The 11,006-nt window shown below is 45.1% G+C and overlaps 1 protein-coding gene across 3 annotated transcripts in view; it reads left to right on the top strand.

Annotated features, from left to right (window-relative positions):
* The first annotated feature begins 350 nt into the window (after window positions 1-350).
* The window catches only part of LOC100337920 (uncharacterized), a 49,098-nt gene continuing 38,442 nt past the window's right edge, over window positions 351-11,006 (top strand). The window contains exons 1-2 of one of the 3 annotated variants that reach the window (XM_089313740.1): window positions 351-899; window positions 7,695-7,750. In XM_089313740.1, coding sequence (XP_089169866.1) covers window positions 7,736-7,750 — 15 coding nt within the window. In that variant the 5' untranslated portion in view covers window positions 351-899; window positions 7,695-7,735. The remainder of the gene's footprint in view (window positions 900-7,694; window positions 7,751-11,006) is intronic. The other 2 variants (XM_089313741.1, XM_089313742.1) reach the window with 2 other exon arrangements.

Here is an 11,006-nt window from a genome sequence, read left to right as displayed (position 1 = left end):
GGTCTGCGTGCTCCGCGGCTGAGCGAACTGTCCCTGCTACGGGGCTCCTGATTGGCTGCCGGTCTCTGATGGTCTGCGTGCTGCGCGGCTGAGCGAACTGTCCCTGCTACGGGGCTCCTGATTGGCTGCCGGTCTCTGACGGTCTGCGTGCTCCGCGGCGGAGCGAACTGTCCCTGCTACGGGGCTCCTGATTGGCTGCCGGTCTCTGGCGGTCTGCGTGCTCCGCGGCTGAGCGAACTGTCCCTGCTACGGGGCTCCTGATTGGCTGCCGGTCTCTGGCGGTCTGCGTGCTCCTTGGCTGAGCGAACTGTCCCTGCTACGGGGCTCCTGATTGGCTGCCGGTCTCTGGCGGTCTGCGTGCTCCGCGGCGGAGCGAACTGTCCCTGCTACGGGGCTCCTGATTGGCTGCCGGTCTCTGGCGGTCTGCGTGCTGCGCGGCTGAGCGAACTGTCCCTGCTACGGGGCTCCTGATTGGCTGCCGGTCTCTGGCGGTCTGCGTGCTGCGCGGCTGAGCGAACTGTCCCTGCTACGGGGCTCCTGATTGGCTGCCGGTCTCCGGCGGTCTGCGTGCTGCGCGGCTGAGCGAACTGTCCCTGCTACGGGGTTCCTGATTGGCTGCCGGTCCCTCCGCGGCGGAGCGAACTGTCCCTGCTACGGGGCTCCTGATTGGCTGCCGGTCTCTGGCGGTCTGCGTGCTGCGCGGCTGAGCGAACTGTCCCGTGCGGTGTGTCGCGGCAGCACTGCAGGACTAGGCGGGAACTTCCTCCCTGGCGTCCCCGTACTGGCTGCCCGGTCTGCTGCCGGGACAGGCGGAGGAGCCCCAGCGTCGGCTGCTGCGTGACCGCTTCTCCACGGCGTTCCTCACAGGGACCTCCCGGAACAGCGACTGCCGGGAAACTGTGAGTGTGCGGGACTAACTCCGTTTACCCGCAGGGTGGGAACTGGGGGGTTCCTCAGGCCGTTTTAGTTCCCTGCCTGGACACAGCCTTGGGACCTTTTGGGTTCCTTGTTTACGTGGCTGAGAGCCGAGTCCCGCCTCGCGGGACTTCCAGCCTCGTACGTTGTTTCTGAACCAGCTCAGCCATCGCCCGCCAAGTTCGAAAAGCCCCCGCCCGCAAAGGCCTGCGCAACCGCGCTCAGCCGGCCGAACCCCCGCGACCCTCGCGGCCCTGACCGTGCGGGTCCCGCCTGCGAGAGAACTCGCTCTCTGCCGCCTGCTCGCCCTGCGCGCACGCAGGAGTGAGCTCCTCTCGGCTTGCTTTCCTAAACCTGTCCTCGCTGTGAGTTTGTGCTCCGTCTCCCCTTTGTCCTGCATTTGTCCACGTCGTACATCCCAGGCTTCCAGCGTGTGCCTGCACGCAGTGACTTCAGCGCAGCCAGGGGACACTGTCTGGGAAGCCCCGCACCTGCAGCCCCGGGCCTCGCCCGTTTGTGTGGTGAGGGGAATCCGGACTGCGTGTCTGCCATTCATGTGGGGAGGAGCTGTGGCCTGCAGGGTCCTGTCTCCTATCCCTAGGTGTGACATATAAGAAGCGGAGTTCATGTACACCACCTGGTCCTCTCAGTACGTGGATCTGAGTACTTTTTCCCTAATAGCAGAATGCCACACACTGCACAGGCTATAAAATGATTTGTTGGCTCAAGGCTCTGGTTCAAGGTTGAGGAGCAGCGTTTGATGATGTCCTTCTTGTTGGCAGAATCTTGAGGTGACACATGAACCATGTGGACAAATAAAGGGAGTGCAAGAAAGACCAATCTGCTTTCATAGCAGACCTCTTGGAGAGCATCCATTACCATATGAATCAAGTGATCCAATTCTTATCCCTACTTATAAGGTCCCATGTGTTCCCACTTCCTTTTTTTTAAGTTTATTTATATATTTGAATGTTAGAGTTACAGAGAGACAGAGAGGGACAGAGAGACAGAGATCTTACATTTGCTTGCACACTCCAGAGATGGCTGCAAGGGCCAGTTTTGAGCCAGGCTGGAGCCAGGAGCCAGGAGCATCTTCTGGTTCTCTCATGGAGATGGCATGGGCCCAAATACTTGAGCTGATAGCAAGGAACTGGATTGGAAGTGAAGCAGCCAGGACTGGAATAGAGACCTATATGGGATGCCAGCATTGCAGGTAGTGGCTTTACTTGCTATGCCACAACACTGGTCCCTAGTGCCACTTCTTAGTATTTTGCAATTGGAATTAATTTTCCCCATGAGTTTCAGAGGGAAGAAATTTACTTCCAATCCATAGCACTAAACCTGGTAATAAATCCATAAATGTTTAGAAATCTCCCCAGATTGTCAAATGCCAACTTTTACCCTCAAATTTATAACACTATCATCTATTTCTCCTGTGATAAATTTCATGGAGCTTCAGTAATTTAATTTTGAGAGACAAAACTTTAAAGTTTAGTTTTCTGTTTGTAAATATTTTCCATGAGAGAAAAGCAGAGAATTTCTACTTGATCTAGTATAAAAATTTTTCATGCTCGGTGGCTGTTTAGTGCAGCAGTTAAAACACTTGAGTTGCCCGCATCCCAAATCAGAGTGCCTAGGTTTGAACTCAACTCAGCTGCTCATTCCAGATTCCTGCTAATGCATACTCTGGGAGGCAGTAAGTGATGATTTGAGTACTTGGGTCCCTCCAACCTTCATAGAATCCCAGGCTGAGTTCTAGATTTCTGGCTTCAGCTTGGCTCAGCCCTGAATGTTGCCGGCATTTAAGGAGTGAATTATTGGGTGGAAGATGTCTCTTACTTTCTCAGTGTTATTGTCTCAAATAAATAATTTTAAGACAACCTTTTTAAAAAGCTGAGAGCTGGGAACTCAATCCAGGTCTCCAAATGTCTCAAGGGTCCCAACTGCTTGGTCTCATTGCCTTCTGGATAACATGTTCCCAGGGTGTGAATTAGCAGGAGGCTGGAATTGAATCAGGAATGGAACTGGCACTCAAATCCAGACACTGTGAGATATGGGCATCCCAGCAGCATCTTAACAAGGCCAAATGCCCCCACCCCCTTCTTTCTTTCTTTTTTTTTAAGATTTATTTTATTTATTTGAAAGACAGAGTTACAGAGAGAGGCAGAGACAGAGAGAGAGGTCTTCCATCCACTGTTTCACTCCCCAGATAAGCGCAATGGCCAGAGCTGCCCCACTCCAAACACAGGAGCCAGGAGCTTCTTCTGGGTCCCCCATGTGGGTGCAGGGGCCCAAGGACTTGGGCCATCCTCTACTGCTATCCTAGGCCATAGCAGAGAGCTGGATCAGAAGTGGAGCAGCTGAGACTAGAACCAGCACCCATATGGGGTGCTGGTACTTCAGGCCAGGGCTTTAACCCGCTGTGCCATAGCACCATCCCCCCTTCTTTTAGAGGTGATAAAGTGTTCTAAATTGGCAAAGGAGATGGTTATCCTTAACTGCAAAACAGTCACTTGCATGGTGAGTTATATTTATAACTCATTTATGCTATTGAAGAATGTTATATGATTTCTGACAAATTTTAAAGCATGTATTAGAGTACTTCAGATTTTTGTGTAATATTTTATATTGTTGTACTGCACACTTAAATTCACATAAAGTGGGTCTTTCCTTCTATAGACTGTGTTGCATATTTATGCAGAAATATAGATATAATTGAAGATAAAATGACAAGAGCATATAAAGTGTACATTAAAATTATTCAGGATGGCATTTTTAAGGAAAAGTGACACTAATTTCATCTGTATATCTTTTTAAGAATATGTTTAGAAATAATACCAAAAGAAACATACTGAGACTTCACAGGTCCGTAACTAAATACTTTTAATAGTGATGAACCAGGCCGGCGCTGCGGCTCACTAGGCTAATCCTCCGCCTTGAGGTGCCGGCACACCGGGTTCTAGTCCCTGTCGGGGCGCCGAATTCTGTCCCGGTTGCCCCTCTTCCAGGCCAGCTCTCTGCTGTGGCCAGTGAATGCAGTGGAGGATGGCCCAAGTGCTTGGGCCCTGCACCCCATGGGAGACCAGGAGAAGTACCTGGCTCCTGCCATCGGATCAGCGCGGTGCACCGGCGGCCATTGGAGGGTGAACCAACGGCAAAGGAAGACCTTTCTCTCTCTCTGTCTGTCTCTCTCACTGTCTACTCTGCCTGTCAAAAAAAAAAAAAAAAAAAAAAAAAAGTGATGAACCAGAAAAGACTGAGCTGAGGTTACAAAGAGTAGGGACAGAGAGATCTTCCATCTGCTGGTTCATTCCCCCAGTGGCTGCAACATCTAGGGATGGGCCAGGCTGAAACAAGGAGCTTCTGAGTCTCTCACTTGGGTGGCAGGGTTCCAAGCACTTAAGCCATCTTCCACTGCTATCGCAGGTGCATCTGTAGAGAGCTGGATCAGAAATGGAACAGCCAAGACAAAAACTGGTGCCCACATGGGATGCTGGCATCACAGGCAGTGGCTTAACCTGCTACACCATAATGACATCCCATGACTATTCTTCCTAATCCTTGTGGGATTCTGAATTAGTCATTCCCACTCTGATTATTCCTCTTTCTGTCTTCACAACTGGAATTATTCATTCTACATTCAGTAAAAGGTAAATATTTGAACTCCTCTCACTGATGATTCTCCAAATTCTTGTCTACTGTATCTTAAAGTAAAATTGTGGGCCGGTGCCACGGCTCAACAGGCTAATCCTCCGCCTAGCGGTGCCAGCACACCGGGTTCTAGTCCCGGTCGGGGCACCGGATTCTGTCCCGGTTGCCCCTGTTCCAGGCCAGCTCTCTGCTGTGGCCAGGGAGTGCAGTGGAGGATGGCCCAAGTGCTTGGGCCCTGCACCCGCATGGGAGACCAGGAGAAGCACCGGCTCCTGGCTTCAGAACAGTGCAATGCGCTGGCCGCAGCACGCCGGCCACGGCAGTCATTGGAGGCTGAACCAACGGCAAAGGAAGATCTTTCTCTGTCTCTCTCTTTCACTGTCCACTCTGTCTGTCAAAAAAAAAAAAGTAAAATTGTCATAATTTTCCCATGCTTTAAAGAAGCATCTATCATAAATATCCTAAATAGATATGTGTTCAATAAATACAATAAAATTATAAACTGAAAATGAAAATAAAAGTGAGTTATTCAAAATCATTTATTAAGGCATTCTGGTCTGGCTGAAAAGCCCATGAGAGCATTTCAGGCATGGAAAGCCAAGACATTGTGGCAAAAAATGTCCTACATGAAGGACCTCAGTGGGTGAGACCCCAGTGGAAAGAAGTGATCATCAAAGGAGGTACTTTTCTCTGAAGGGAGGAGAGAACTCCCACTTCGCTTATGGCCTTGTCTAAACACTGATGGAGTTTGTGGATTCAAAAGGCTTCCATAGACTAGGCATCTCATGTCAAGAGCCTCAGGTGATCACTGACATCATATGTAAGAGTGTTAATTGTTAAATTAACAACAAGAGTCACTGTGCACTAACTTTCCATGCAGGACTTGTGTCCTCAAAGATCTGTATTATAATTATGTCTAATTGCTTGCAAAAGATGTATCATTCTTGGGTGCTTTTTAAAAGTTAATTAAGTTTCCAAAAAGAAAAAAGTGAAATTGACTTTAAAATGCAATGGCTTTGAACAACTTTTGTCTCGGCAGTTGGGGATTTTTTTTTTTCCCCATGTAAAATGTTGAACTCTCAGTATAGAGTTGGTCTTCTGTGTATACAGTTAATTGAAAATGGATCTTAGTGGAGAATGGGACTGGGAATGGGAGAGAAGGAGGAGGAGGGGTGGGAGGGCGGGTACAGTGGCAAGAATCACTATATTCCTAATGCTGTACTTATGAAATTAATGAAGTTTGTATTCCTTAAATAAAATGTTTCTTTGGGAAAAATAGTAAGTCATCAAACACTGCACACATTATAGTTTCTCTGTTCCTCACACATTTCTTTCAAATGTGTTTGTTAGGCCAATAATTAGTCATCAGAATTTCACGAAGTTATCACATAGAGGCTGATTCTAACGCATCACATCTGCTCTCCTGGAAGAAGTGCTGATTACTCAGGAACTATACAAGTCATACTTCTTATTTCTTCATGGAGGAGTATAGGGGCTTAGGGGAAGTGTAGTCTATCCCCTCCATGACATCACCAGCACAGAACTATCGGAAGAGCTTTTTCAGATTCCTTCTTAGTATCAGTCATTTTTCCTATTCCTATCCTCTTCTTCCCAAATAAAGAAATTCCAGGTCCTGCAACTATGCTGATTCAGATTCAGAGGCTTTGAATAGATTCTTCATTCTTGAAGGTTGGTGTCAGAGGAAAAGCCGGGGCCCACAGACCACAAGGAGCCCTAGGGAGTGGGACATTAGTATTTTTTTTAAGACTTATTTATTTATTTATATGAAATGCTGAAAGAGAGGAGAGAGAAAGAGAGGAGTGAGAGAGAGAGATTTTCTCTCCACTGATTCACCAACCAAATGGCTACACAGCTAGGGCAGGGCCAAGCCAAAGGCAGGAACCAGAAGCTTGATCCAGGTCTTCCATGTGGTTGCCAGGGGCCCAAATACTTGCACCATCATCTACTTTTCCAGGCACATTAGTATGAAGCTGGTTTAGAAATGGAGCCAGAATTCGAGCCACTGCCCATTTGGCATGCCAGCACTACAGCTGGTGGCTTAACCTGTATCATAGTGCTGGTCCCATGATATGCATTTTTCTCTTGTTGGGAGCAGAAACATTCCAGGGTTCTCCTGTGGGTGATACCTGATATACAGTTGTTAACTACTAACCTATGCCTGTGTGGAAGTGCACACTGTCATTAGAAACTAAGGTCTGGGATTACAAATGAGGGTGTAGTTATCTAGTCCCTGTCCTGAAGCCCTGTCCTGAAGCTTGTGCCCTACAGATGGCTTCACTCATGTATCTGGTGATTGACACTGGCTCTTGGCTAGGCCCTGTGTCTCCAACAAGCAAGACGCAGGCTTCTTCACAAAATACTTTGGTCTAATAAGTCAAACTACAGTAGGCAAATACTGTTTAACATTTTGTATCCCATTTCCTGTTTTGCTATGTGCAAAGGTAAAATGGCAAAATCAACAGTCATTGTGAGGGAAGGAATACTTCAAAAGGATGAATACAGGTAGCTAGGTAATTTAAAGCAATTGCCTGGAAAGTATACTAAAATAAATAAACAAACATAAATATGTAAGAATATATGTATATGTCCATTTTTCCAATGTTGGCAATAAAATCAGGTTGTATAAGTCATACTTTCTATGAGATTTTAGATATTTAAAACAAGAGATATTCTAGTGGAAACACTAATGTCTGTATTAATTGGAAAATAGCTAATTCCACACAGTGTTTTCTATGGTATAAATTTTAGTAAAACCATAGTGTTTCTTCCCTTGTTACTCAAATTTACTTGAACAATCTGCCTTAAAATTATAAATTTTTTGTAGCAATATTAATTTTTACAGAATAGCAAGTAAGAGTTTTGATTAACAGAGATAGATTTGTTTAATTTCTACCAATTAATAGAATTGAGGGTGCCCTCTCAAAGGGATCTTTCCTGCCCCTTCATGGATATATAGACCTATTCCTTCACAAGGTGGTTGATTTTTTGTGTGTGTGTTTCTCTAGCTATTGTCCTCTATTCATTTCTATTGTGATCTTAGCACAGTGGAATCTAGCAGCAAATATGAACAGTTTTCTGAGAAATTCCCCATTCATCTTGTCTTGCAGATATAATTCTAGAGAGTTTTACGTTTCCAAGAACAAAGAAAATGAATACATCACCGGTAAGTCATTTATTTATTTATTCATTCATTCATTCAGTCATTCATTCCTCAGCATTTTTACATTATATTTTAGAAGCTTCATGGGTGTTAATTAAAATAGAATAGTAAAAATAATCCTAGCTCAGCATTGGAGGCTATACATAAATAAGATAAAGTTTTAATATGTATCAAACATTAGAGCCATCTAAGCTGATTGCTGGTTGGGCTCTGATTTTTCTGATTCATAACAAAAAAAATTGTTACTTGATTCAAGTTCAAACTTAGAATTTGCTAAATACATAGAAGATACAAAGTCTGAAACAGGCTTTCTGAGTATTATATATGATGCAGTAAACAGTGGTTCACCAACCTCGAAATAAGCACTCAGCATTCTGCAGTGCAAAGAGTTATCCAGTATTAAAACACAAATCATTTAACAAGAGATTTTTTTGAATTACTAGAATAGTGTAGTCCTTAATAGCACTGCAAGTTTTTTTTTTGTCTTTTTTTTTTTTTTTTTTAAGATTCCAGATTCCTAACATCAGTGATAGGCGCTCAGTACTTGAGCCATCTTCTGCTACTTTTCAGGTGCATTAACAGCAAGCTGTATCAGAAGTGGAGCAGCCAGGACTTGAACTGGTGTCCATGTGGGATATCATGTCCCAGGTGGTGGTTTAACCCGCTATGCCACAGTGCTTATACAACTCCCCCTACATTTCTCTCAGCCAGTCTATAAATGCAGGTTGTACTATAGACTTCCCAAAATTGCATCCTCAGGCAAGTAACTCCAGTCTTCATTTGGATTTCTAGCTACTCAAAGTAATCTTAGTTGAATTCTTAATTTATCAGTGGCATAAAGTATTGTCAAAGCCAAAGACTATTCTCTATTCTTTCCTTACTTGGGTCCTTTGCCATTTTTAAAGTATATATATAGGCCAGTGCCGCAGCTCACTAGGCTAATCCTCCACCTTGTGGCTCCAGCACACTGGGTTCTAGTCCCGGTCAGGGCGCCGGATTCTGTCCCGGTTGCCCCTCTTCCAGGCCAGCTCTCTGCTGTGGCCCAGGAGTGCAGTGGAGGATGGCCCAAGTGCTTGGGCCCTGCACCCCATGGGAGACCAGGATAAGTACCTGGCTCCTGCCATCGGATCAGCACAGTGCGCCGGCTGCAGCGCGCTGGCCATGGCGGCCATTGGAGGGTGGTTTTATTCATACTTTGAAGCATTAAGAGCATGGAAACTTAGTCTATGATGTTTAGATGCAAAGCCTTTGGGAGGTGAGAAGGATTGGATGAATCATCAGGGTGGATCCCTCAGGACTGATTGAATACTGGTTGCTCTTCAAAAAGACAGGGAGAGACCAAGGAGATACTTGTGTGCTCCCTGTCTTTGCCATGTGCTGCCTTGTGCTCCCTCTGGACTTTGCCAGTGACAGTGCCATCACCAGGTTAATCCCCTCAGTACTTTCATCCATATTGGTTACATCATTTTACACACTCATCCCAACAGTGCATCAAGTTTTAGTTTCTCCAGCCTTGCCAACACTTTTTCCCATAATGGAAATTACAGTGGATGTAAAGTGGTATTTCATTATAGCTGTCATTTGCATTTACCTACTAATAAGCAATGTAGCGTATCTTAAGTTGTATGAATTGGCCATTTATGAAAGGGAGTACAATAAAAGGAGAGGCAGAGGGAGACAGCTATCTTCACCTTTTGTTTCACTCCCTAAGTGGCTGCAACAGCCTCGCCTGGACAGGGTCAAAGCCTGGAGCCAGGAACTCCTTTCTGATCTGTCACATGGATGGCAGAGGGACAAGTACTTGGACCACATTTTATTGCCTTCCCGTGTGCATGTAGGAAGCTGGATTGGAAGCTGTGTACCAGGCCTTGATTGGTTTCTTCAATTTGGGATGCTGGCATGGTCAGCACTAGGATAATTTGCTGTGCCACAATGCCAGCCCCTTTAGAAATGTCATTAATCCTTTGCCCATTTTAAAATCTGTTTTTATTGCTTTTGGGTTGTCAGATTTTTTTATATACTATATGTTCCCAAAATTAATCTCATATTAATGATTTATAAATATGTTCTATCAAATGGGTTGTTTTTTCACTCTGTTAAATTTTTTGATATACAAAAGATTTAACTTTTATAAGTCTCTCTTCTGTTTTCTTTTGTTGCATTTGCAATATAAAAGTCTATACGTAATGAGTTATTATCAACCCAATGTTTTTGCTCCTTGTTTATTAGCATTTTAAATTCACAAATATAGTTTTATATCATAACATAAAATATGAGTTGATTATATAGAAACTGATATTCAATATAAATTTAATGTGCTTCCTGTTGAGGTGTCTGCTTAATCTCTAATTCTGTTTTCAGTGTTCCAAATGTGCTATAAACTAAGCAAGTTGCTGAAATCAGACAACACTGAAGGTGCATTAGATTCTACCTTGAAGCTGGGAATAGGAAAGAAATTTTGGCTACCACTGATTTACCATAATTGTCATAGTTATAGTACAGTATGTTCAAAACATTTCCTGATTTCCCTTTTGATTTTTTCTTATCACTCATAGATTATTTAGAAGCATATTAAAGTATTGGAGACTCTTCTGGATTTCTTTTTTTATTGAATTCTAATTTAATTCTCTGTGGAACTTTATGATTTTAGTCTTTTTTGAAAAGATATATTTTATTTATTTGAAAGGCAAGCGTTTTTTGTTTGTTTGTTTTTTAGGGAGAGGCAGAGAAAGAGAGCTCTTCTATCTGCTGGTTCACTCCCCAAGCAGCTACAATAGCTAGGGCTGGGCCAGATCAAAGCTAAGAGCCAGGGGCCGGCGCCCTGGCTCACTTGGTTAATCCTTTGCCTGCAGCGCCGGCATCCCTTATGGGCGCCGAGTTCTAGTCCCAGTTGCTCCTCTTCCAGTCCAGCTCTCTGCTGTGGCCCGGAAGTGCAGTGGAGGATGGCCCAAGTGCTTGGGCCCTGCACCTGCATGGGAGACCAGAGGAAAGCACCTGGCTCCTGGCTTTGGATCAGCACAGCGCACCGGCCGTGGCGGCCATTTGCGGGGTGAACCAATGGAAGGAAGACCTTTCTCTCTGTCTCTCTCTCTCTCACTGTCTAACTCTGCCTGTCAAAATAAAAAAAAAAAAAATAAAGCTAAGCCAGGCACATTAGCAGGGAGCTGGATCAGAAGTGGAGCAGCTGGGACTCAAATTGACACCCATGTACCAGTATTGCAAGTGGTGGCTTAGCCCAGTCCACCTCAATGCCAGCCCA

This window comes from Oryctolagus cuniculus, chromosome 15, assembly GCF_051225735.1.
Source record: "Oryctolagus cuniculus isolate XC-2025 breed Fujian yellow rabbit chromosome 15, ASM5122573v1, whole genome shotgun sequence".
In the NCBI taxonomy this organism is placed as follows: Eukaryota; Metazoa; Chordata; class Mammalia; order Lagomorpha; family Leporidae; genus Oryctolagus; species Oryctolagus cuniculus.
This window is presented reverse-complemented; position numbering and strand designations above follow the sequence as displayed.